The sequence below is a fragment of the Camelus ferus genome, chromosome 18, assembly GCF_009834535.1.
Source record: "Camelus ferus isolate YT-003-E chromosome 18, BCGSAC_Cfer_1.0, whole genome shotgun sequence".
NCBI lineage: Eukaryota > Metazoa > Chordata > Mammalia > Artiodactyla > Camelidae > Camelus > Camelus ferus.
In genome coordinates, this window is record NC_045713.1 from 8,187,454 (window position 1) to 8,214,194 (window position 26,741).

General features: G+C 59.2%; 1 protein-coding gene across 1 annotated transcript; it reads left to right on the top strand.

The window, feature by feature from the left end:
* The first annotated feature begins 61 nt into the window (after positions 1-61).
* On the top strand, positions 62-25,143 carry DNAAF5 (dynein axonemal assembly factor 5). Its single transcript, XM_032459828.1, is given in 14 exon segments — positions 62-708; positions 1,454-1,638; positions 3,014-3,112; positions 3,114-3,139; positions 3,510-3,628; positions 9,668-9,900; positions 10,564-10,776; positions 12,315-12,458; positions 13,709-13,877; positions 15,444-15,591; positions 17,971-18,121; positions 18,785-18,941; positions 22,733-22,924; positions 24,187-25,143. Coding segments are annotated over 14 exon segments (2,592 nt in total). The 5' UTR covers positions 62-89; the 3' UTR covers positions 24,324-25,143.
* Positions 25,144-26,741: the final 1,598 nt, after the last annotated feature.

Consider the following 26,741-nt stretch of genomic DNA (forward strand, 5'->3'; position numbering starts at 1 on the left):
CGCGGAGCCGACCGGAAGACGCGCCGTAATCCGCGCCGTGGCCGTCGTAAAAGCGCCGGTCTCCCCTAGTGACTGGTAACGCGAGGAAGATGGCGGCGCTGGTGGCGGCGGAGGCCGCGGCGCCCCCGGGCCCGGCGGAGGCGGCCGAAACGGCCGAGGCGGCGGAGCTGAGCCGCGCCCTGAGCCGCCTGCTGCCCGGGCTGGAGGCCGACAGCAAGCTGGGCCGGCGGCGCGCGCTGGAGGCGCTAGAGCGCGCGCTGGAGGCGGCACGGCCCGAGGCGCCCGACGCCGACCCCGCCGCCGCGGCCGCCGCCTTCCAGGGCCCCTGGGCGCGCCTGCTGCTGCCGCGCCTGCTGCGCTGCCTGGCCGACCCGGCCGAGGGCTGCCGCGCACTGGCCGTGCACCTGCTGGGCCTGGGCCTGCGGCGCGCCGCGCGGCCCCGCGACGCCCTCCCGCGCCTGCTGCCCGCGCTCGCCGCGCGCCTGGCCGGCCCCGAGCCCGCGCGCCGCCCACCGCCCGAGGCCTGCGAGGAGCTGCGCCTGGCGCTCGTGGAGCTGCTCGGCCTGGCCGTGCGCCTGGGCGGCTCCGCGCTCGCGCCCCACCTGGACGACGCGGTGCGCGTACTGCGCTGCACGCTGCTCGACCCCTTCGCCGCCGTGCGCCGCGAGAGCTGCGACTGCGCCGCCGCCCTGGCGCGCGCCACGCCAGGTGCCTGCTCCTCGTTCCTGGTTCCCGTCCCTAGTCCCCTAGTCCCCGAGCCCCCTCCCCACACCCGCCTCGGACCGTGTTCGCTGTCTCCCAGCGCGTAGCGCAGTGCCTGCCCGTAGTGGGGGCTCACTGTTGAGTGAAGGACTGTCTCACGCTGGAAGCATCTCCCTGTCTCAGCACCGTCCCTTCTGCCCTGTCCGCTCCGACGCGAGGGACCTGTCCGTTGGCTCCCCATCGCACTGGGCAGTAGTGAGCCAAGAGCCAGTCTTGATCTGAAAACCCAGGGGGTGAAAGAACTCGCCCAAAGTGTCATTGAAATAGCGGTTCTTAAGGATCTGGAACAGCGGTAGAACTGAGTCCGGAACTGCAGAACCAGGCGCTCCGGTCGACTTTCCGTGAGGACCTTACAAGTGGGGTGGCTCTGCTTAAACTAAAGCGGTGCAGGTCCAGCTTCCAGCAGTAGGGCTGGGTGTCTGGCTGCGGGCTGACCTGGACGCCGGGCCATGCAGGAGTCTCCAGGCCGGGATGCCCCCTCACAGCTCCTGTCAGCTGAGATGGGGTTAAGCCCTCGCCTTTTCCCTTTGGTCCCTGCAGCCTCTGAGTCAGGGAGGTGCTGTTTGGGTCGCTTCTCCCAGTGCCGGTGCCAGCGCCAGCATGCAGAGCTGTGCTTGGCTCGCTGAACCAAGCTGGGCACAGTTGAGGCGCGTGGGCTCCGCTGGTAACTGGTGGTCTCCCTGCCCCACAGACCACTTCCACATGCAGTCGGAGTCTTTGGTCGGTCCCCTGATGCAGAGCATCTCCCACCAGCACTGGAAGGTGCGAGTGGCCGTCATCGAGGCCACAGGCACGGTCGTCCAGTTTGGCAGCGGGAAGTCAGTGGATGATGTGCTTCCTCACTTTGCTCAGCGGCTCTTTGACAACGTCCCCCAGGTAGCGGGCAGGGCATTCTCCACCGGAAGCACGCCACTGAGCTGTTTGTGACTCTCACTTTTGTTTTAAAGATACTACCCGTGACACCAGTGGCCTTTCCTCCCTCCCAGGCACAGAGCAGTCCTGTTTCACGTCTTTGAGAAATGAGGGGAGGGCTGAGTCATCTTAATACCTTCTTGTTTCTAATCCCAAGGAAAGTGAAAGAGGACTGTTTCCTCTTAGGAAGAAAATCCAAACTGGGTGCAGCGCATCTGCAACATGCCGCTCCAACAAGGCGGTCCAGCTGAAAAGCCTCAGAGGTTGGCCAACCAGGCCTGGGAGGAGGACCCAGCCGGGGTGGGCGTGTTGGGGTAGTTTGTTCCCTCTGCCTTTGGGGCCCCGGTCTGGTGACCCCCGAAACTGCTCTCCAGCACTGCCCTGCCTCCTACCACAGGCATGCTGGGCCTTCTTGTTTTTATTTTTTAGAACAGCTTTTTGAGCTATAATTCACATACTGTACATTTTTCCTGTGTACAGTGTTGAATGTTTTTGGTATATTTTTAATTTCTAAAACTTTTGGCAAAACGTGTAACATTTGCCATTTTAGTTATTTTTAAAGTTAGGTGGTATTAAATACATTCACAATGTTGTACAACCATCACCACAATGCAAAGCTTTTTTTTTATCATCCCAAACAGAAGTTTGGTAACCACTAAGTGATACCTCCCCACCCTCCCCTCCCTGCAGCCTCTGATAACTGCAGATCTTTGTCTCTGGATTTGACGAGGTTCACGGAAGTGGAGTCAACGTGTGGTCTGCCGTGACTGCCTCTCACTCAGCCTCGTGTTTCCGAGGCCCATCTGTCTGTGTCAGGAGTCCGTGCTTTGCTCCTTTTTAAGGCTGAGTAATATCCACAGTGTGGACGGACCAGACTTTGTCCACAGACAGGCTGGTGCCCTCAGTAGTCCTGGGGTCACCCTGGCTGTCAGGGCCCCCTCTGCGCGTTGCTGTGTCTCTGTGTTTCATGTAGATGATGGGGTTCTGTGATTTATGTAGCTGGGAGAATACACTGACCCAGTCAGTGAAGCTTCAAGGATGTGACCACATAGGCATTGGCAGGGGTCTGCCCTGGAATGTTGGACTCAGCATGTTGGAGCTCGGCCAGCACACCTGCTCCATTGTTGGTGCCCTGCTGGGCATTTGGCTCAGGCTAGCAGAAGGTCCAGCTGAGCCCAGAGGATGTGGGCTGGAGACAGCCAGACCCTAATGTTTCGTCCCCAGGCTGAGATGTGGACATGGAGCTGGGGGCACGCCTGAGCCGGCTGTGGGGCCCCGCCGGTGACGTCGTGGGCCGCCTCTGCCCGGCGTGAAGGCTGGTCCCTTGCTGTACACGCAGGTGCGGCAGGCGGTGACCCGCGTGGTGGGGGATTGGCTGCTGCGCCTCCGGGACCGCTACTCCTTCTTCCACAAGCTCATCCCGCTGCTGCTGAGCAGCTTTCGACGACGAGATACCTGAAGTCGCGTAAGTGGGGAGGCCGCCCGCGGTGCCGCACTTCCTCGGACCCACGCCCTGTGTCAGGTGCTGGGCCCGCTGTGGCGTGCGTTCTGGTTCACCGGGTGTCTTGCCAGGTGTTTCCCTGACTTGCCACCCACAGCAGCTCGGTCTCTTAGGGAAGCCCCACCCCCACCCCTCTTCCCACGTGCTGGGAGGTCCGGTGACAGCGCTTTGCTTGGGCTCCCGCACAGCAGTCGGCCCCTTCTAGAACTGCTGGTGAGCGGCGGGCAGTGCAGAGGCCCGGCTGGCAGGCTCTCTCCGGGAGAGACTCAGCAGCTGCTCCGGGCTCCACCCGCCTCCATGGGAGCCTCCTAATGGAGTCTTTGTTGTGCTGCAGGCGTGAGGCGGCCAACCTCTGGGAGAAGGTGGGCCTGCAGTGGCAGACAGAGAACGAGGAGGACCTCAAAGACAAGCTGGACTTTGCTGGCCCACCCCCCGCCCACCACCCCTCACCAGGTGAGTCCAGCGTCAGGACATTGGTGGGGGGGTTGGAGCCCGCACTGTGGAAAGGGTGCCCTCAGAGTCGTGGGCAGGGGCCGGGTGCCTGTCCTCAGCCCCTAGCAGTGCTCCAGCCTCCTCCTCTCCCCCTGGGGCCAGCTCTGCTGGGAAGAGGCTGCAGGCCTCCCTGGGTGCATGAACCACTCAGCTGCGGACACTCGGCTGCTGGTCATGGTGGTGGAAATTTTGGAAATGGGCGGTGCCATGTCGTTTCACAAAAAATTTTGTCTGTAAGCTTAACCCAAAGGAACAAACAGGTACAGGAGAGGATCTTGTGCATAACCTCCCGGCCTCCCCTCCTCATGGTTCCCTGCCAGACCGCCAGCACATGTGTGTGCATACGTGCGCGTGTGCCCATGGGCACACCTGTTCCCCCCAGCTCCTGAGTCCTCTCCCAGCTGCAGTTTCAGGGATGCCCACCTGGGCCGCCGCCCCTCACACCTGTGGTCTCTCGTGTTCTGGAAACACAGTCTGTCGTGGGAGTGAAGTGTGTTCCAGCTGCACTCGGCCAGGTGCCTTTATTGCTGCGCTCTGTCCACGGGTATCTTGTCACAGTGAGGTGGTGAGGAGGTGCCTGCTGGTGAGGACAGACGTGGAAAAGGTGCCCCTGGCCCCTCAGCCCTGACCAGGGTGACGTCAGGCTCAGATGGTGGCCCTGGAGGGGGTGCCGGGTGAAGGTCAGCTTGAGACAGGCACGCACACCTCGTCTGCACCTGGTGCCATTTAGTTTGGGGCCAGCAGGGACCTCCTCCCCGCCGTCACCTGTGAGGCCAGTGTCTTTTTTTTTCCTTTGTTTTGTGACCATATCTCCTCTGGTAGTGTCTTCTCCCACAGCAGACGGTGAAGGGGAAAAAGTAGAGAAAGTAATTGTTAGTGGGGTTTTTTCTGATTTAGTAAAGTTTGAGTACGCAGCACCTTTCCAAAAGTGTAGAACTTAGAGAAGATACTTGTTTATGACTTTTTTGTTAAGTACGCTCTCGTTGCCCGTGGGGGACGGAGGTCTCTGAAGGGTGATTGTCACGTCGTGAGAGTGTTGTCCCTCCTCTGCTGCTCAGGGCTCACTTCTGCACTGGGGAGACGAGAAGCCGGCCTGGGGCTTCTGTGGGCCGTGTTGACACGTGACAGATCTCAGTTGGGATCCGATTGGCGATTAGGAGACAGTAATTCTCTTTGGATATGGTCCAGGGTGTATCTCTAACTAGTCCTGTTCTCCGCCCTTGCCTGTCCCTTCACCCGAGGGGTCCCTGGGAAACCCCTCGGATGCTGATCGTGCACAGAGGACCATCCTTGTGCCGCGTGGGGGCCTGTCCTGGCCAGGCAGACGTTGGGTAATCCTGAACAGGTCACCCTGCAGAGAGCGAGGAGGGCCTGGGAGACGGGCACTGAGGGACACAGACCCCGCGCGTGGCAGCGGGGAGGGCAGAGTGAGGGCCCGCTGTGTGCTGAGGACCACGCAGGTGGGTGCATGATCAAGGCTTGGAGAAGGCGGTGGCCTGCAGAGCTTCGCCTCAAGTAGAGCAGGATAAACGTGGAACTGAATTGCCACCGGAGCTACTGGTATAAGCACCGCGTTTCATTAGATTTTTGGCATCTGTCTTTGAAATTATTTCTTCTTTAAAATTTGAATTTTATAAGCTTTCAGATTCTCTTTTTCACACCATTCACGTGCCGGATCCTGTCAGTCTCGCCCCAACCCTCGCTGTTGCCGGCATATTGCTGGCCCCTCCCTGGGGCGTCCCGGCCCCATTGCTGACCCCCCCGGGGCATCCCGGCCCCATTGCTGACCCCCCCCCCGGGGCGTCCCGGCTCCATTGCTGACCCCCCCCCCGGGGCGTCCCGGCTCCATTGCTGACCCCCCTGGGGCGTCCGGCCCCTCCTGTCCCGGCCCAGGCCCACTGCCGCCCCCCCCAGGACGCCCTCAGCGCTCAAATGAGCTGCTGCTTGTATTGTGACGGGACTCACCCCAGTAGGCTCCCCCTCAGAGGCAGAGCCGTGTGAGTTCCGACGGGCTCCTCGTCCTGTGCTGTGACCGCTGCTCCAGCTGCCGTCCGCAGACCCCACCAGGCGCCCGCGTCCTCTGTGTGGGTCCACGTCCCTTGTTACATGTCTGCTCACATCTCTGCTCCCCGTTTTAGACTGGCTGGCTGTCCTCTTATCGGGGAGTGTCGAGAATCCGTTGTACATCCAGGTGCAATGCGTTGTCAGATCTGTGTCCCATGGCTTCTTTGGCCGGGCCGCCCTTGACGTCCCCACCTTGTGCCTGCCTGGTGGTCCTGGCAGGTGTTGGCCTACCCCCACCACTTGTCCTGGGGCCTCAGCTCCTGCTTTCCCCCGAGAGCCCCCCACAGCACCCTCCTCCCTCTGGGTCCTGGCCTCCAGCTCACCTGGCGCTGTTTCCGCGTTGAAAGTTTGCTCACATCGCCTTCTGCTCTGAGAAGGCAGACTTGTCTACAGACACATCCCTGCACCTGAGACAGGTACGCTGGTACAGGGTCGGCCCAGTGAGTTGCAGGTGAGCAGACAATGGTGGGTGTGTCCTCTCTTACCTGCAAGGTTGGACGGTCAGCTCGTGTGGCTGAACCTGAGCTATGAACCAACGAGGTTTGAGAAGGTGCACAGTTCACCCCACCAGATCTGCCGGAGTGCAGTGCCTCTGAGTAAGGACGGTGGCTGAGTCACCTGGACCAGAGTCCAGTCGGAGCCTGGCCTCCTTTCCCACGCGTGGCCGGAAACACAGCCCGCCCACTGGAGTTTGTCCTCAGCCCTAAGACGTGGCACAAGTTTCCTGGAACAGCCCTGGAACCAGCTCTTCTTCTGAAACCAGGCTGTGTGGGGGGCTGGGAGGGGCCGTGGTCGTCCTTAAGCCAGTGACACACTTGAACCCAGCACTCTTCTCGTGTGGAAACACGGTCACGCGGGACATGGCCTCCCAGCAGTGCCTGCACCCCCTCCCCACGCTGCAGGGTCTCCATCTCCTCTGGACAAGGTACCCCTGGTCCCCTGTCTGCTTTTGTAAACAGCCAGAACTGTGCTGGACCCCCGGGCTGTAGCCCCACTTTGCGAGTACACGGTACCAGGCAGACTTGCTGCGGGCTGCTTTCTGCCTACGGTTAAACCACCGTAGTCCAGTTGTGCGGCAGCTGCTGCTCCGCGTGCTCCCGACCCGCTGTGTCCACACCTTTGCTCACTGGTGCCCACGCAGGTGTGCAGGCCCCCCTCACTCGGCCGGGTGGAGAGACAACCTCAGGATTCAAACAGGGTTGTTGGGAGCAGCAGAGCTGAGGTGGGATGGTGTCACGGGTCGGTGAGGGGCTATCGCAGGAACAGGGCAAAGGGCGGAGACCTGCCCCTGGTCCCTGCAAGTCCTGGTCGGTGCCTGAGCCATGAGGCCACCTTCTCGTGGCCTCTCACAGCTGAGCCGCCGGGACCGGGAGACCAGCTGCCCCGAGCTCAGTGAGCTCCACGTGTGGCAGGCGGATGCCCAGTGACAGGAGCATGTCACCACCATCACCCTGCGGGCCTGAACGCCAGTGGGGCCGGGGTCAGGACCGTCGCTATGCCATGTGTCCAGCTGCTCTGAGCTGTGCCACTCTGTCCTAGTTCTTTTAAGTGTTCTGGTCCTTCTCCTTGGAGAGGATGACTTCCTGTTCTGAACGTCTAGTCCAGAGCAGAGGGCAGGACTCAGGGGCTCCCACAACTGAGGAAGCCCAGAGGGCATCTCCTGCCGTTTGTCTTGATGACTGTGGCTCTCGGCGTCTGCACTGGGGAGAAAGGGCCCTGTTCTCCCTGAGGCCCTCCTGCGCCAGCCACAGAAGAGCCGAGAGTCCCTCGCCCCTGGGCTCTGAGCAGGGTCTCTACTTGGACCCTCAAGCCTGAGAGGTCCTGGCCCCTCGGAGCCGCCCCTCCCGGCCTGAAACGCGTCAGCGGGATTGAGGAACTGAATGTCTCATTCCTGGGTCTAGTGCTGCCACATGGGAAAGCGGACCTTCTGGGAAAGGCCAGACAGTAAATAGGGCTTTGCAGGCCCCAGCGGCCCAGCCCCAGACAACGGTCATGAGCGAGGCCTGCTTTACAGAAACACAGCGGGCCCGACATGGCTTCTGAGCCAGCATGCTGCCCCTGGGCAAGAAGAGCGCCACTCGTCTGCTCAGTCAAGTTCAGAAAGTGGCTTCAGAACCACTTCCACAGTGAGGCCAGCATTTCTTTGAGAATACCTCCCAGGCTGTGTGTCCACCTGTGAGCAGACCCTCCCCAGATGTCTTTGTTAACGTGTCCCTCACCTCAGAGACTTTCCGCAGCAGATGTGTCAGGAAGAAAATGGTATTTATTGTTTTGGGGTTTATATTTTTACATAATTACAGCACTCTCACTTAAATAGGCAACAAAACTTGAATCTTTTGGAACTTAATCTCTCGTATACCATAAAAGTAGAAAAGTAACAGGAAGAGAAATTCAGAATGGGGTCTCTAAGCCACCCTTTAAACTCTGATACATCATGGTTTCACGTCAATGTTTAGAGTTCTTTTGAATTTTTAAGGTCAAAGTCTTGTCATCAAAATCCTCGAAGGCTTTTCTGCAGAAATTGAGAAACTTACCTGAGATTCACAAGGAAATGCAAAGGACCCAGAGCCGCCCAGACTCCAGAAAAGAACAGCAGGGCTGAAGGGCAAGCACTTCCTGGTCTCAAGACACAAAACCGCGGTAACCAGGACGGCGTGGAGTCTGCATGAGGACAGACGGACAGGCCAGTGGGGCAGAATGGGGTCCAGAAACACGCACACGTGTGGACACTGAGTTTTGACAGGTGCAAAGGCAGTGCAGGCGAGGACGTCTCAGCGGCAGTGCTAGCATCTCTGGACATGCAGGCGGGGCTTGGATCCAGCCTCCTCTGACGCACGAAAAGTAACCCCAGATGCTCGTGGACCTGGGTTAAACACTCCACGAGAGACGGCTGATACAGCGGTTTCGATCAGAACGAAAACTGCTGCTGCTGGAGAGACGTTCAGAGGATGACACGACCAGCCACAGACGGAGATGTTGGCACGTTACATGTGTGAAGACCTGTATCCAGACGCAGACTCTCAGGACCCCGTGACACAAAAACATGGTTTTTTTAGTTCAGGGCAGGAAAGGTTTGAAAAGACACCTCACTGAGGACACACAGGTGTCAGATAAGCACATGAGAACATGCTCCAGCCCAAGGAGGTGCCACCACGCCCCCTAGAGGTTTCCATTTGAGACTGCGCCCAGCGACCTGGTACGCATAGCTGGCGTGGGTGAGGAACCGTGCAGCCACCTTGGGAAATGCACTGCAGTTTCTTAAATAGTTGGTTACACGCCTGCCGTGTGGTCGGCCGTGGCATTCCTCAGCGCTTGCCCCAGAGAGGCGAGGGCGGCGCCCACACAGCCTCGTCCCTGACAGCCCACATTGGACCCAACTCGGGTGTCTGCTGGCAGGCGGACAGCCAGGCAGACTGGGCTGTACACGCGGTGGACTACCGCTCGGCGGTGAAGAGGAATCAGTGTCCCAGCCCACTGGTCTCAGATGCTGCAGGAGAAGCTGGACAGAAGTGAGCGTGTTCTGTGCAGCCCTTGCACAGAAAGTCTAGAAGAGGCGGCTCATCTGTAGTGACAGGAAGCAGACGGGGGCCGCCTGGGGCTGGGGGGCTTTGCACGGAGCACAGGAAACCTGTGATGGATGGATGTTACCCTGATTGTGGAGATGGCCTGCAGGTGCACCCACGTCAGAACTTAGCAAACTGCACTTCAAGCGTGTAGTTACGGTGTGTCACTCACTCCAGGATTGCTGTAGGAAAATTTTAAGTCAGTTGTGACACTTCATGGCTTCGTTTCTGCCTGAAGAGTTGTTTTGAAGTTTTAAGACCTGAAAGTAAAGCACGTACGTATGCCTGAATGAGGAACGTGTTCTTTCCATAGAATAGAATCGCTGAGACTTTGTCTTAGTTTCACGGTTTACTCTCCACCTTTAATCCGCAGGGAGCCGCCCGGGGCTGGGCTGCCGCGAGCTCGTCTTCAGAAACCTCTCCAAGATCCTTCCTGCCATCTGTCACGACATCGGCGACTGGGTGGCAGGGACCCGGGTGAAGTCCGCGCAGCTGCTGGTGGTGCTGCTGCTCCACGCGGAGGACCACGTCACCCAGCACCTGGAGCCCGTCCTGCGCACCCTGCAGCACGCCTGCGCTGACGAGGAGCGGGCCGTGGTCAGCAGCGTGAGTGGCCGTCCCTGTAACGTAGGGGCTAGAGTCCCCTCTCAGGCCTGAGTCTGAACCTGGACAAATGTGAGCAGACGTGGGGTCGCCCCACGATAAGGTGCAGATGTTCTGGGGCCTCTGGGCTCTCCCTGGGCTCCTGCCTCACCCAGACTGTGCCCGTGAGGAATGGCTCTTGGAGGTTACTAACTCCACTGCCATCATGGCCTCTCCAAGCCTGAGCGAGCGATTGGCTCTGCATGTGTTCTTGTGGGGCCGAGTGCATCCAAGCATAAACGGGCCCTCCACCCTGTGAGCCCTGCAGCGACAGCTTCCGAGACCCACACATGGCCAGGCATGCAGGGCTGCCCACGGGAGTCCAGGCCAGCGGCCGGGCCCCCCCCCCACCTGGTTCCGAGGCTTTCCCCGGCCCCTAGACACTCGGACACAGCTGTCCCACAGGCCAGGTGGCCTGAGCGTCTTCTCACTGAAGTTCTGACGGTCGTGAGGGACACACCTATTTTTCACCAGCACCATGAGCACCCACTTAGAAGAGACTTTGCGCAGGGCTCTTTCTGGTCGGTGAAGCCCCATGAGGCAGACAGGCGGTGCTGAGAGCTCAGGGGCCACATTGGGGCCGTGGCGGGGCACTGGCGGCCCTCAGTCTCCTGCCCTCTCCCACAGTGCACGAGGTCTGCGCAGCTGATCGGCACCTTCGTCAGCCCAGAGGTGTTTCTGAAGCTGATCTTGCCGACACTGAGAAAGTCGCCCTCCCCCTCCGGCCTCCTGGTCCTCGCTTCGGTCATCCAAGGCTGCCCAAGGGAGGCCCTCCGGCCTCATGTGAAGGTCATCGCTGCGGAGCTGGCCCAGGCTCACATCTGCCAAGGGTCTGAAAACGTAAGCAGTGTGGGAGGGGGTGGGTGGGAGGGTTAACCTGCTGACGTGGTGACGAGGTCTCTGCCAGGTGCCATGTGCACGTGACCATCGATGGTGGTCCCCACGGGCCCACCAGGGATGGTCTCTTGTCTGGGGGCCTGTGTGCCTCCCGCCTGGTTCTGCTCTGTCAGGCGTGCTGGCTGCTTGCACTGGGATCAAACAAGGTGCGAGTGCTGTCCTCGGCCACACTGGCCGCGTTGCGAGCACCCGGGAGCCACGTGCCGCCAGAGCACGGCCATGGGGAGGGCGGCGCGCTCTGGGTGGTCTCGGGCCCAGAGAGGGCAGCACGGTTGGCAGCTCTGAGGGGCCCCTCCCGCTGCCCTGAGTGCAGCTGCAGTCCTGTCACCCGTCTGTCCGTCCAGTGAACGCGGTGCAGGTACACCTCTCCCGCCGTCCCCGCGACACCCGTGAATGTGATAGCTCCACAGATGTGCACTTAGAAGTTAGCCAAAGTCGGTCCTCAAAAGGTCCGCCAGTCCAGGCCTGAAAGAACTGAGCTGCGGGGAGGAAGGGTTTGAGCAAAACACCAGTCGCGGCCTCTCAGGAGTCAGGACACCCAGAGTCACCCCCCGGGCCCAGGGTGTGATCCACGGTGAGTTTTTTGTTTAAACTTTGGAGATTTGTACCACTTGCGAGTGAGCCATGGAATCTGAGCGCTGATTCAGAATTTAGAACAGTCCATCATCTAGACAAACAGTCACCATCCTTCAGGGCTCAGGTCTCCTTGGTGAAAAAGCTGAAGTGCTTTCCTCCAGTTACTCACGTGCTCACTTATCCGTAAATCACTGTGAATCACAAACATGACCTGCCCGACCGATTCTGTTCTTTGTGAAAAATGGTAGAGCAGCGGGTTAGGGGACGTTCGTAGGCGCACGAGGAGTCCTTCCTGGGCCCCGGCCCCGTCACCCCTGTTCTGTGGGTGACGAGGCCGGAGCCCAGGAGGCGAGAGAGAGGTTGGCTCGACCCAACTAGGGTGTCACCTTGTCCTCACGTTGATCAGGAGACATCTTCTGACTTGTAGAATTTTACTTATTTTTATTAAAGCTGAGAGTTTCAGGAACACTCAGGTGCACGGAGCAGAGGGAAGAGCAGGGGGAGCCTCCAGCAGCGCGGCCCCGGGTTCTCACGGCTCCCACCTCACTCCTTCCCTATGACTTTCGGGCGGGGTGGGGGCAGAGGGGGTGTTCCGAGCAGGTCCAGGGTACCCTGTCTTTCCACTTGTGAATTCTGCAGTGCGTGTTGCCAACACACAAAAACTTTTCTTTAAACGTAACTAAAACATCATCAAGCATTCAGGAAAATTACCGTAAATTTCGTGACTCTCAGTCCCAGTTGTTTTCCCTGCTGTGTGGAAGAACGCCCTCTGTGTGCTGCGCCTGACCCGGGCCTGGCGTCTGCTCGTGAGGGTACCCTGGCCGTGGGCCTTGTGCTCAAGGCCTCGTCTGGGCCCGGAGAGGGGGGCATGGGAGGTGGCTGACAGCGTCCCGCTCTCTTCCCAGCTCCTCTACGGGGAGTCCCTGCTGCTCTGCGTGCAGTCCGTGGTGGCCGTCAGCAGGGAGGACTGCCGGGGGTCCAGCCTGCAGCTCATGGAGGTGCTGGTGACTGTCCTGGCGCTGTGGGGGGCCACGGGCCTCGGCGACAAGGTGAGGTGGGGGCGCTTCCTGCTTTGCTGGGGGCACCTGGAAAGGTAGCCGTCGTCCGTGATGAGTCTCTGCGCCGGAATTCCAAGCCTCAGGCCTACCCAACACCAAAGATGAAAGAATTCAGAATGTTCAGGACAAGTCCTCCACGACGTGGCCTTAGGGGGCACGTGGGTTTTAGATTCTCTCCAACTGCCAGTTACTTAGTGTCTCAGAGCGAAGACGCCACTGGGACGTGGAGTCCGCCGCCGAGGTGAGCCGTGCTCGCCTGACACTTGTGCATCTGAGGAGGCGAGAAATGCGCACCTGCAGTGGAGGTCAGGCGAGGGTGACGTCATGACTCCCCGTGTAGCTGCCGTCCAGCTTCACAGGATCTTTGCCATTCGCTGGCCGTGTTCAGGCTCGAAGCCTGACGTCTGACTCCCCGCGGCTGCGGGACCGTCCGGAGACCCAGTGTCCGGACACTTCTTCCCAAGCCGAGAACTCAGTTCTCCCCGTGCTCCACCCCACAGAGTCACCGGGTCCACTGGAGCCCTGTTGCTCCCTGTCAAGGAGGCTGCCCGCCTCCATCCCTCCCTTCACTGGGGCCTCTCTCAACATTTTATTTCTCACTTTCAAAACCCCCTTCCCAAAGGGCACGTGTCTGAGCAGGCAGCTGTCACCATAGGGCCTGAAATATTAGAAAAACAGGAATCTGTCGTTACAGAGGGAACTGCAGAGCAGCTCAGGCACGTCCTGTTCTAAACCCAAGGAGGAAGGCTGGAAGGTGGCGCTGGTGCACCGTCTGGTCTCCCCTCCCTGCTCCCTGTGCTCCCCAAGCAGACCTGCTGTCACTGGTGGGCTGGGCGGGGTGGAGACCTCGGCAGGGTAAGGCACAGGCTCCTCTTTGGTGAACATGGTTTAAGACTGTTCGCTTCCTGAAACCGCCTGGTCCCCTTCCTCGCAGACCGAGCCCTGGCAGGCATGCAGCCCTCTGCCCTGCAGGAGCAGGCAGTGCCCCCACTCCCCTGGGCTACAGAAACCGGGCAGACCTGCTGTGGGTGCACGCTTGTCCATGTGGTGACTTGCTGCACAGACGGGATGGCGTGGACAGGGCACGCCCCCATCCGCGACCCTCGCCCCTGCTTGCCCCCTGTGTGCGTCGTCTGCTGTGGGCCTGAGTGGCCCTGTCTCCCTCAGGTGACGAGGACAGGTGTCCAGTGGGGTCTCAGCCTCAAGATCTGGTCATCCCAGCCTGTGGCTTGCCTCCCCAGGTGCAGGAGACCCTGGCCACGCTGGCGGCGGTGGCGAGCATGGACGGCAGCCTGGACTTGTTCCGCGAGCACGCAGGCCCTCTTCTGGAGTGGCTGGCCGGCTCGCACCAGGCCTGGACCATCCACTCTACGGAACTTCTGCAGTTCGACGTGGTGGTCATCCACTCAGGTGAGCCCCTGAATCGGGTCCAAGTGCTGGTCGTGTGGTGGCTGCGGCCGGCCCATCACAGACAGAGGTTGGCACCAACCAGAAAGCCGCAGACCAGGGCCTGGTTTTTAAAGTAACTCGTGGTCACTTGTGCCTGGGGAGAATGGGTGTTTTAAGAAGCAAAACCTTAATTTTAAAAATGCCAAAAACGTATACTGGAGACTGTGTGACGGAGGTCTGTAAAGTCTGGCCGGGCACACGTTTCCACGTTACATCTTGAAGGTGAGAGGTTTCATGGCCTCCCCTGTAGCCTGTTGCCTTCACATCTTCCTCCGCGTTAGCCTGGCACTGGGTGTGTGCCTGCCCGTCACGGGCTGCTCCCGGCCCCCCACGTCCGGCCTCTCCTGAGTGGACGGTGCTGGGCCCCGTCCCAGAGGCGCAGCCCACACTGCAAAACATCACTGAGGTTTTCACTAGAGAAACACAGTGATTTGCTACCTGAAACCACTTCCCAGGTGACTGTAAACTTGTTGAGCAAGTTAGTTTTTTCTTCACTTACGTTTAGTAAAAACCCTAATTCCTCGTTAGCTGCAGACTCTCTGCCCCTCCCCCCTCTCTGGACATGACTCCTGTCACACAGTCATTACTCAGCGTTGTGGGGGTCCCAGGACCATTTTGGGGTGCGTCTCAGTGGCCGTGGTGCTGTGAGACCTGGAGGGGTGGATCCACGCTTGTTCTCTGTCATGTGTCAGCAAATCTGTGTGTCCAAGTTTGGACAGAAGACTCCAGACGGTTGCCAGCAGCAAACGTCTGGAGCTGCCCTGCAGAGTCAGCTCAGGGTCCTCGCGGCTCCTCTGCGAGGCAGGAACCCTGAGCCCCGCTGCACGGAAGCGCCCGCGCCCCCCGCTCGCAGGCCACACCACCTGGCAGCGGCAGGACTTCAGGTGGACGGGCAGCCCTCTGGCCACACGTCTTTGTCCTGCTTTGATGCCAGAGATCGAGACGATGCGTCTGGAAGGACATAGGGCTCTAACTTCTCCCAGAACGAGCAGACTGCCATCCCCTGGAGGGTGTGAGCGGGACCATGGTCAGTTCTGGAGCACAACGTCCGGTGTCGGCACAGGGCCCGACGGGGAGGGCGTTGCATGACTCAGGTCCAGACCCCGGTCGCGACTGGCGAGGCTCCAGACCCCAAGGTGCGTCGCCGTATCTGGGTCCCCCTAGGCTCTGGGGGCCACCACTTCCTCCAGGGACCAGCTGGGACGAGGACGGTGGCTGCTGACTTCAGGGGCAAATACCGAGCAGCTCACGTGTGCCGAAAGATTGCTTGACGTTAGTTTTGTTAAGAATTCGGGAAAATTGTAAGGAAAAGGAAGTTTACGTACTGAACAGCTAGAGCGATCTGGGGGCCTAAAGCGTTCTCGTCACTTTTCTTTGCCAGTCACGTCCCCATCCAGAGAGGCAGCAGCCACCATCCTGTGCGGAGAGCATCCTTCCCGGGGCCGCGGGTGTGCGTGTCGCCGCGCCCAGCTCACCCTCCTCCCGCCCTCCCGCCGGGCAGGAACCAGGCTGCTGTGTGTTTTGCAGGCCCTGCTCTTGGGGAGGTGCTGCCCCAGCTGGTCCCTGTCCTCCGGAGCTGCCTCCAGCCGACCAGAGACCCCTCCATGCGCCTGAGACTCTTCTCCACTCTGACAGGGGTGTTGCTGCAAGCCCGGGAGACGGTCGACTCGCAAGGGTAGGTCAGCTCTGCCCCCACAGCCCCGCGCCGTCCCCCACGCTGCGCCAGGCCAAGGAGGCCCCTGGGCGCTAGGGGCCTGCTGTCCTGCGGCCACAGTCACTCACAGCAGCAGGGGCACCGCACGGAGAGACACGAATCAAAGTCACACTCTGTGGTCGTTAAAATCCCACTGAACGAAGATGTTACCTGTTAAATGGTTTATGTGTCAGCTGCCTTCAAGCCCAACAGAGAGTTGATTGAATTGATTGAAGGACCGTTGAGGTTAGAACTTAGGAAACCTGTTCTGCAGAGGGGCTTCTGCGGCAGGAGAGGGGAGGCACAGCTCCGTCCGGCAGGTCCTGCCCTGCTTGTTAAATCAGCTCAGTGTCCCCGCAGAAGGGGACACGGCCAGCGCGATGCTGTGAGCTGTCTGGGGCCCATCCCAAGAGGGGCAGATCTACCACAAGTCCCGCCTTGTTGTCACGTATCCTGGAGTTTCCCAGGAAATGAAGGGTCATCATTCAGACTTCTCTTCTCTGGATGTTCCTCGGATCTCTGCCCTTGGGCGTCTAGCTGGCCCGTCCTGCTGCAGGAAGTTTTATTTCCTGCCTTCAGCAGAAGCTTCCAGGGTTGGAAGGGACCTTGAGGTACTGCGGCGGGCCTGCAGCCACCCCGCAAGCAGGCAGACTCCAAGCAGAGAGCCCGGGTCGGGCGGTTACCCTCAGAGCCCCTGCCTGGCTGTGTCTACCTGAGGACAGCTGACCCCTGGGCAGCAGCCTCCATGCCTGGACCAAGTCCCCGAAAGAAACTGCTCTTGAAGGCTTTTCATGGAAAGAAATCAGTATCAGGAGAGAAAACTTCAGCTTATGATTATTTAGTGAAGATATTAGCTGTTTTACAGACAGGAAAGATTTTGAAAAATAACTCAGTTTTGATCTTCAGGAAACACTGCCTTGACTGTGGGGACGGGCATGGCACTGAGGTCCCCACGCAGCCTGAGGGTCCTGCCTGAGGGCAGACACCGGGCCTGACCAGGGTCACCAGGCTCCCACCCCAGACGTCTGGACGGAGGGCAGGGGGTGGGCCGCGGTGTGAGGGTGGGCCGGTGCTGGAGGTCGCCTCCGGGTGGAGCACGCATCCCTGGAGAAGCAGGGCTGCTCCCTCAGCAGGGTGCCCAGACGTGTGCACCCAGGGCAGCCCCCGACCGCCAACGGCTCCTCCCCTAGAGGCTGCACTGCGGGGTGCTCGCCAGCCCCTCCCAGTCTGTTTCCCACAGTTGCCTGAGAACCAGGGGTGTCAGCTCCTCTGAGTAAGGGGTCCTGTTGGAAAATTGCGGGATTTTAATGCTGCTGGTGTCACCACTGAGCGCAGCCCGGATGCAGGTGGTTTTGGAGGAGCCTGTGGCCCTGACGTGCCCCCACGTCCCGAGGCCCAGCCATGGACAGGGTGCCTCCTTCCGGCGCAGTGGGATTTGCTCTCTGGACGCCCAGGGCCTTCACTGGTCCTGGCATCTCAGTGCTGCAGGGACAGGTTCCAACTGGAGTTAGCAGCCCCCGCCTGTCCCTCCCATGGCCAGCACTGGGCCTTCTGGCCTCGTGGCCACGTCGTGAGGACTGCCTCCGCTGGGCCGTGGGCTGAGCCGCCCAGAGGGCCCCCTCGTGAATCAGTGCAGGAAGCAGCAGCTCTGCCCACTGAGATCCTGAGTGTGTGAGTCGTGAGAGCCGGAGGCTCTGCCGATGCTGGAAGCAAGCCGGGGGTGCCGGGGGCGGCGGGGAGGGCCAGAAAGTGAGGGCCTCCTCGGGGGTAATCCAGGCCTCCAGCGCGGCTCTGCAGGCTGGGCCACCAGGCCAGTGGGCAGCTCAGGGCTGGGATTCCCATTTTTTTCTGCTCCGCATTTGTCCTGACGGCATCTTGAATGGGCTGGTCACAGTCAAGACGAAGGCCCCCAGTGTCTTTGGTGGAGCATCTGCATCTGCTGCTCCCTTGCATCTGGGACCGTGGTCGCGGCCCCACCGTGCCTTCTGCTGAAGTGGCAGGACGTGGTCTGAGGGACCACACAGCCTGTCTCTGCCAGGTGACTGCCCGTGGGGTGACTTGCCGGCCCTTTTCTTGGATCCAGGGAGAATGACAGGTGAAGCCCCTTGGCCACAAAGTGAGGAGGGGGCTGGAATACACCCCTGGGCCCTGGGGTTCTGGTCCCCTGGTCCCAGGAGAGGGGCCCCGCCAGCTGCCCCCCGCCCCGGAAGCCAGGGGCCCTCCTGCTCAGGGTCCCGCATGTCACTTCTGCGGTCTTCACCGCTGGGCCTCTTCGCTCTGCTGGGCCCATTTCCCAAACTGCAGGGCTTCCCTGGAGGGTCTGCGTGCGCCCTCACCTGTGCTCTCCTGCCTTTGCTCCAGACAGTTCCATGCCTACCTTGACACCGTGATCAAGGACATCTTCATCCCCAACCTCCAGTGGCACGCGGGCAGGACGGCGGGAGCCATCCGCACGGCGGCCGTGTCCTGCCTCTGGGCGCTTATCAGCAGCGGGATCCTGTCCAACAAGCAGGTGGGTGTTCACCCGGGTCCTGTGTCAGGGACACAGATGCTCCCAGACAGACAGACGGGGGGACTGGAGCATCCCTGCCACCAGAGCGGGAAAGCCTTTGTCTCCGTGACGGGTCCTACAGACTTTCTTGGGTGACTATCTCTCTTTACGAGGAAAGAACTTTGTCACGGGTTTATTAACTTGAGGCCGACAGCAGGCTTTTGGTATTGTCTGTCTCCGTGTCTCCAGTTAGACGAGGGCTGAGGCCACGGCGGAGCAGTCACAGCTTTGGTTTTCCTCTGCGCCCATTCCTCACGTGGTTAAACACCCCCAGCGTCCACCTCCTGGACCCAAACGACTCTTACTAAGTGAAGACGTCCCCCAGGCTCACTGGACACCACACCCTGTCCTCCTAGCACGGAGCAAGCTGGGCAGGGTCAGTGCCTCACTGCGACCTGGCGAGCAGCATCCACTGACCTCTGTGCAGATTGTCTGGATTTTAAAATCAGCGTTCAAGTCTGCTTCTTAAGGAGAAGGTTCCCAGCAGCACTCCAGACTCCCCGTATTTGCACCAAAACCAAGTCTCTTCCATCACGGGCAGAGCACGCACAGGGGCCGAATGGCCGTTGTATCCCCAGGATGGCAGCAGCCGTGACCCGCAGCGCGTGTGCTTTCTGATTGCAGGTGCAGGAAGTGCGGGGAACACTGACACCTCAGATTCTAACCGCCCTGGAAGAAGACTCGCAGATGACTCGGTTAACTTCATGCAGAATCATCAGTGCATTTTTAAAAACCTCTGATGATGTGATCGATCCAGACAAATTCATGAAGATTTATCCTGGTACGACCTTTCTTGTTTCCATATCACCTGCTTCTGTTTGTGTGATGGGAGAAATAGAAAATGCTACTGGTCAGGTTGGTACCAAGTGCAGACCTGGCAGTGGCAGGTTGGCATCCCTGGATGGGTCATGTCGCATGAGAAACAGCCGGGCGTCTTGTGGAGCAGAATTGGGGCCGGGGCGCTGGGGACGCAGGCCTGGAGCTGGCAGGGACCCCGCCCTGGGGCAGGTGCGCCTGCAGCACGCGTGCCCGGGAACCTAGGGACCCGGCCAGCGCACCCCCGTGCGGTGCGGGTGGCCCCAGGCCCAGTGTGTTTGGGGAAGAGCAACGCCCCAAAGGCAGCTTGCGGGTCAAAGGTGCAGGCGGGGAGGCGGGTGGGCCCAGTGAGACCCTGGGGGGGAAGGGCCACCATGCAGGCTCCGGGCAGGCGGCGCGCGGCTGCGGTGGCGTCCCCTTGGGATGGGCAGTAGCCGCACGGGTCTCACCCTCACCTGCGTATTTCACTGCTATCAGCGCTCACTGGTTTCTGAAAGGCAGCTTTAAGGGCTCCAGGAAGTGAAAATAGCCCCTGAAGTGTGAGCCCGGGCGCAGCGGGGGCGCCAGGACGTGCAGGCCGACCCAGAGCCCTGAGCGCGGCCGGGAGCGGGGGCGGACGGAGGGCGCCAGCGCCGCAGCCACGAGGTGCGGTGCCAAGCGGGGGCGCCCCTGCAGCCCCCGGTCTGCCTCGTTCTCAGTGTCACGGCAGCAAGCGTGTTGGTTCCTGCTGGCATCTCCACAGCCCCCTCCCCAGTGCCAGTTGCCGGCCGTCACAGTGACGAGACCACTGTCCCCAGCACGTGTCCTCTGTGTGAGGTGGCTTGTTTCCTGATGGAGGGGCTCCACAGGGCCGCTTTATTTTGGGCACCAGCCCTGACTTCTGCAGACGTGTCTGGAGAACTGTTGGGACACCGTGACACCCCGGGAGACTCTGGTGACAAATGTCCAGACACTGGGCAGACCCTGAGGATGGCGTCCCCTCTGCCCCAGTTAGAACTGAAGAGTCGGGCGTCCCCGTCGTGGGAAGCATGGCGGGGCCTCCGCGGGTTCTCCCAGACAGACGCTCGGACCAGTCGGGCCCCGGCACAGGGAGATGTGTACCCTGCCCTGGCGTCCGTTCAGCATCCAGGAGCCTGTGTCTAAGAAAACCGTGTATTTGCCTTAATGAGAAGACGCTTTATTGCTAAAAGAGGGTAACACCATTGGAGCCTCCAGCGAGGTGTAATCTTTGCTGGAGGAGGTCTGCCTGGGGCGGGGGGCTGGCTGGCGGTTTCTCAGCACAAGACAGCGTGAAGTGGGCCGCGTCGATGGACTCCTCCTCTCACGAAGGGTTTCTCTGCAGCACACGGGCCACGTGACAGCTGTGCGCCCACGGGGAGTTCTGTGCAGGGCTGGAATCGGCTCTCAGCCTGCCGCTGCCCTGTCAGCTACACCTGTGTGATTTTCTGAGTCCTCTGTCGTCCTTCTCGAGCACGTCTTCGCCAGGAGTGGACTCCGTCTCACTCCTTGCTTGTCCGTTAGGACACTTCTCATCCGTGACCTGCTGTCCTGAGGCTCCACGCCTGCCTCTGCTGCTCTCGCTGTTCCACCACGTCTGCGGTCCCTTCCTCCGCTTCCTCCCTCAAGGTCATCAAAGGGCTGGAATCACCTTCTTCCAAACCCCCGTTAGTGGTGACAGTCCGACCTCTTCCCATGAATCACGCACGTCCTTAATGGCGTCCAGAATGGTGAGTACTTCCTAGAAGTTTGCAGCTGACTCTGCCCGCACCCATCAGAGGAATCGCGCCTGTGGTGCTGGAGCTTCATGAGGTGCAGGAGGAAGGCCTGAACGGCCCCTCGGCCCGCAGGCTGCAGAGAGACACTGTGTCCGCAGGTGGGAGACGCCAGGCACGTCAGCCGTCCCCACCGGGGCCCTGTCAGTGAGCATGTCTCAACAGTGGGCTTAAAACATTCAGTAAACCGTGTTTAAGTAGGTGTCTGTCACGCAGACCCTGCTGTCCCATTCACGGAGCGTGGGCAGAGTGGAGCTGGCATCGCTCTGAAGGGCCCAGGGTGTTCGGATGGTACAGCACCCCAGCCTCGACGGCAGCCGCCCGCTGCGTGAGCCCCAAACGGGTCAGCCCGTGCTTTGAAGCTATGACACCAGGCATTGGCGTCTGCTCTCTGACTGTGAACGTCCTGGGTGGCATCATCTTCCAACAGAAGTCTGTTTCATCTACCCTAAAAATCCGGTGCTCAGTGTGGCCGCCCCCATGGATGATCTGAGCTGGACCACGTGGGGACCCTGCTGCCCCACCTGCACCGACGTCATGACCTCGGCTTCCCTCCTCCAGCCTCGTGAACCAGCCACCTCTGCCGGCTTCAGACTCTCCGTCCACGGCCTCCTCGCCTCTCAGCCCTCAGAACTGAGGGGAGCTGGGGCCAGGCTCTGGATGAGCGTCAGCTGAAGGGAAGGCTGTGGCCGGTTTCATCCTCCGTCCGGACTCCAGCTGTCTCCACCTCAGCAATAGGCATTTCTCTTTCTTACCGTCCGTGTGTTCATGGGGCAGCGCTGTAATTTCCTTCAAGAACTTCCCCTTGCAATCAGAAGAGGCCAGCTTTCAGTCCAGCTCAGCTCTCGACACATCTTCGTCACCAGGCGTGATTATTTCTAGCTTTTGATCTAAAGCGTGAGACGTGCGGTGACGCCTTTCACTTGAGCCCTGAGAGGCCGCGGTGGGAGCGGTACTTGGCCTGATCTCGGTGTCGTCGGGGAATGGGGGCCCACAGAGGGGGCGGGGCGGCCGGCCGGGCCGTTGGGACAGCGTTTACAGGTGGTTTGTCGTCTTATAGGGTGCAGGTCGTGGCACCCCGAAAAGCTCCTGTGGTGTCATCAGAGATCACAGTGAGTGCTTCTGCCCCTCGGAAAAGACAGTTCACAGCACCAAGTGCAACAAAAATGGTGACAAGGCTTGAAAAACCGCACAAGTTACCAAGTGTGCAAACGTGAGGTGCCAGGGGCTGTTGGGAAGGCGGCACCACGGGCTCATGGGACACGGGGTCAGCTCGGACCTTCCGCTCCTGGAGCAGCACCTGCAAAGCATGGATCATGGCCGCCACCCCGCTGCTCCCCACTCCCGCAAACCGGGAGCCGCGGCCCTGGCCTGTCCGCCTGTCTGGGGCTACTCACCTCCCTGCCCCCTGCCGCCCAAGGCCCAGGCCTCAGGAGCATGTGTGCCGGGAGCCAGGGCCGGGGCGTCCCGTGCAGCACAGCCCTCCCCGTGGGGGCGTCCTTGCTGGGAGCAGAGCCGCCCTCCACAGTGATGGGCCAGCTCAGCCTGGATGGGCCTCCGAGGGACAACCGAGTCCTGGGTCAGCATGGCTCATCAGTTCTGTGGAAAGAGGATATGTTGATAAAAATCTTCCACGTTCACAGTGAGCGTTTCTGCCCCTCAGAAAAGACCATTCCTCTGTTCTCAGCAGCAGAACGTCTGGTCCCAGAGGCTCAGCAGAAACACAGCTGAGCTGGCCAGTGGCCGTCCTGTGACCAGACTCGCGGCCCTATCCCCAGACCCCGTGGTGGGTGGGCTCTGAATCTGAGCATCTGGGAGCCGGGGTCCCCAGGGCCACCTTGCAGGTCAGAAGTCGGGCACAGAGACGCTCGGCCAGCCGAGCACGCCTCTGCTCGGAGTCCAGCGCGGCCAGGGCCCCAGGGTTGGCAGGGACGGGATACCTGCTCGAGAGCCTCCGTCTCACACTCCTGCCCCGCTCCTTCAGAACTCCTCAAGCGTCTGGATGACGTTTCCACCGAAGTGCGGCTGGCGGCCACCTCCACCTTGGTGACCTGGCTGGAGCGGGCCGGGAAGGAGGGCGGGAAGAGCTGCGACCAGGGCAGCATCCAGTACCTGTACAGGGAGCTCCTGGTGTACCTGGACGACCCCGAGAGCACCGTGCAGGACGCAGTCCTCGGTAAGACTCGCTGGCTCCCATCCCGGGTCGAGTCGGGCCCCGGCGGCTCCCTCGGGTCCGCGTGCTGGGCCCGTGTGCTCTTCGTGGGTTACTTACCGCAGCAGCAGCTGAAGCTGGGGAAATGTTAGGGTGCGTACTGATTTGTTTAAAGTATCAGTAAACCATTACATTTTACCATAAGCAGTGTGTGTTTGAAAGATGTATTTTCCAAAACAAAACGACTGGAAGCGTGGCACTCTGCGTCTTCGCGGCCCTCGTGCGTGAGCTGATGGGGCAGCCGGGGTCGTGCCTCTGCCCGCGTCGCTCTGAGCTGTCGGGCGTCTGGGCAAAGTAGGAAAAATAAACAGCCACATGGGCGTGTCCTTGGAAAAGTGAGTATTTTAACGCGGTGGTCTCCCAGGGCGCACCCCGACTGGACCAGTGGGAGTCGCCTAAAGGTGACTTGGGTGTAGACTGTGAAGCCAGCAGGTGGTCACACTGCTTCCATGTGAGTCTCTGTGTCCCTCCCGCACGACTTCCTAATGCAGACAGTTTTGTTCTCAGTGTCAAAGTCTGTTAGCATCCAGCTCAGAGGAGTCTGCTCTTCTTCCTCTCACTCCCTAGGGGGGAGATGGGATGGTTGGTTTTCTGGTGTTCGCATTCAGTGCTGCGGGTTTCCTGTAAACACTGCTTTTCACTGCATTCCACGCATTTTGAGAGGTCGTGTTTTCGTTTTCTTGTAGTTCAAAATATTTTTTAGTTTCTCTTGAGATTTTTTCTTTGAGCTTTGTGCTGCTTAGAACTGTGTTGTTTAACCTCAGCTATTTGGGGATTCTCCAGTTGTCTCTGCGACTGATTTCCAGTTTAATTCCATCGTCATCTGTGTGATTTCTCCCTTTTTTAATTTGCAAAGTGTGTTTTATGGCCCTGATCCGGGTCTGCTGTGGTGACTGTCCTTGGGAGCGTGGGAGAGGGTGTGTTCTGCGCCTGGTGGAGGAGGCGGCGTCTGGGTACCCAAGGGCTGATGGTGCCCCCCACCACCACCACGGGTCTTCCGTCTCGCAGCTGTCAGTCTTGCTGCGCTAGTCGGACACACTGCTGCGGGCGCGAACACGTCAAGCACCGTGGTGTCGTCTGGGAGAACGGCCCCCCGTCGTGATGCGTGCCCCCAGATTCCGCGGCCCTGCATTCTGCTCCGTTCTCAGCTGTTGTGACTTTGATGTGAAGGTAGGGTTGGCTTACTATTTCTTTCTGGCATGTGAAGCTGTCTTCCTGTTTTCCAGAGGCCCTCAAAGCAGGCAGCGCCCTGTTCCCCAACCTCCTGGTGCGAGAGACGGAGGCGGTGCTCCACAAGCATCGCTCCCCGACCTACTGTGAGCAGCTGCTGCAGCACCTGCAGACCCTGCCGCCCGCTCCGTGACCGAGCCCGGCACGGAGCCCTCATCCTGACCTGCACCGGGACGTGTGGCCTTCAAGTCTCGTAATAATGGCCGGGGACACTCAGGCGCGACAGCAAGAGGGATTCCCTGCACAGCGCACCCAGTGTCTCCTGGGACAGTGCTTCAAACCCAGCAGTTTCTGAAATAATTTTCACTGAGTGGCTTTGTATTTTTACGTCTAATTCATACAATTCATTGAGAGGTCTGCCAGAAATCGACAGCTGACTTCAGACTGTCAGCTACTCACACGGGCAGCCCGGGCTGCGTGCTCCACTGGGTTCAGGGACCGTTGCTTCTTTCTTGCTTAAATGCCCACCAAGAAAGTTCTTGACTACTTAAAAAGGAAAGAGCCAAAGTGATTAAAAAGAAATGTTCTTTCTTTGGGTTCTGTCTACTAAAACTTAGTATCTCAGTGAACAGACTGAAAAGAGCTTGAGATCTTAAGAACTATTATCGGTGAAGCCTTTCCCGTTTAAGATACACTGGAACTTGCGATGCTCCGTGGATGTACTTGGTCACAGTGTTTTTTCTTAGGTCAGTGTTGCTGACTCTAAAAGTAGGGCATTTAATCAGGCATAGTTTTGGTTGCTCTCTTGTAAGCAGCAGTAAAGTTGTATTTTATTCTCTTGAACTTTCTACACCCAAGTGCCTGAAAGGTTTCATTTTAAGTGAGTATTATTTCCATAGCCAAATATTTGTGTTAACACAAGGAAGAAAATGCTATGTGTATTTTCCAAAAATCAAATATTAACATTTATGCTTTGGTATTTGAGAATGTAATTAAAATATTTATTATAATTATTTTGTTTGCCTGTCATGGTGTGTTCTGGTAATTCATGGAGACTTTAGGAATGACTCATTTTCACTTAGATTTATCGTCCCAGTGGTCCCAGCCTGGAGAATTCAGGCCTCAGGACCCAGGGGCTCCCACAGCTCATTGCAGTGCCCGCTCTGGACGCCAGGTGGCGGGAGCTCCACGGGTCAGGGCAGCGCGTGGCCGGGCTCCCAAGGGGCTCACGGTGGGAGAGGGCAGGGGACCGGCCTGGAGACGGGCTGGGAACTGAATCCGCACCCCGGGCCAGGTCACCGCAGCCCAGGCCCCGCCACCAAGTGTCACAGGAACCGAAAGTAGGTGGCAGAGAGCTCGGCTGGGAGCACAACACGTGTTCAACACCTCCTGCCCTGCTCCACTCTCCCCCTTGCCTGTTGTGCGAGGCAGGTGGGTCGGTGCCGCCCCAGCTCCGTCCAGCCCAGCAGCCCCGCAGCTGCCCTGCTGTGGGCACATCGACGGTGGCCTTGAGTTTCTGTCCATCGTTAAGGGAAACACTCGGAGGCAGCACCGTGGTGAGTCGGCGCGCCCGGCGCAAGGTTAACAGGTGTGTGTGTTCAGAGAAAGACGAGAACTCCGCCCCTGCAGGGCCAGCAGCCTGGACGCCTGAGGAGCAGGAGGCCCCTCTCCACTTGTCTCTGAGATGCTTGTGAGCTCTGCAGTTAGTCCGGTCAGCAGACATTTCTGGAGTTTAACCACCACGTGCCAGGTGGCGGGGAAGAGGGGTGTGTAAAATGCAGTCCCTGAAGTTCACAGCATCATCGAGGTATAATTTACACACTGTAAAATTCACCCACGCTTTGCAGTCGGGTGAGTTTTGACGACTTTAGGGAGCATTTCCATCGCCCGAAACCAGGCGCCCACTGACCTGCTCTGCCTCTGAAGTTTTGTGTGTTCTACACACTTCACATAAATGGCACCAGATGATATGTGGTCTTACATGTCCGGCTTTTCTCAGACAGCATAAAGATTTTGAGGTTGATTCTTTATTCATTAGTTCAGGGGTCAGCAATCTCTAGGGCCAGATAGTAACTATTTAAGTTTCGTGAACCACGGTCTCTGCCACAAATACTCTTCTGTTACCCTTCACCTGCTGATGGGCGCCTGGGTTGTGTGGTTTGAGACTATTATGAATAAAACTGCTCTGAGCTTTGTGACACGTACGGGCAGGTTTGCAGCGCTCTGCAGTGGAAGGCTCGGGGCAAAACCACCAGGTCCCATCCGATACGTGTTTGTAGTCCCTGCTTCATCCATTCATTGTTATTTTTAACTGCTTTATTGAGGTATGCGTTTATACCTACAATTAACTGCTGATACTAAAAAGTGGGCAATTTGGTAAGTTTCAACACACGTATACATCTGTGAAACTGCCACAGTCAAGTTAGAGAAGCCCCCATCACACCCCAAGGTTCTCTCCTGCCCCTTTGCAGTTCCACCCTCCTGCTCCCCACCCCGCGCCCCTTCCACCACCACATGCTCAGGCAACACTGACCTGCTTTTAGTCACTACACAGTAGCTTGCACTTTTTGAATTACATATATATGAATTTATGCAATATGTACTTTTTCTT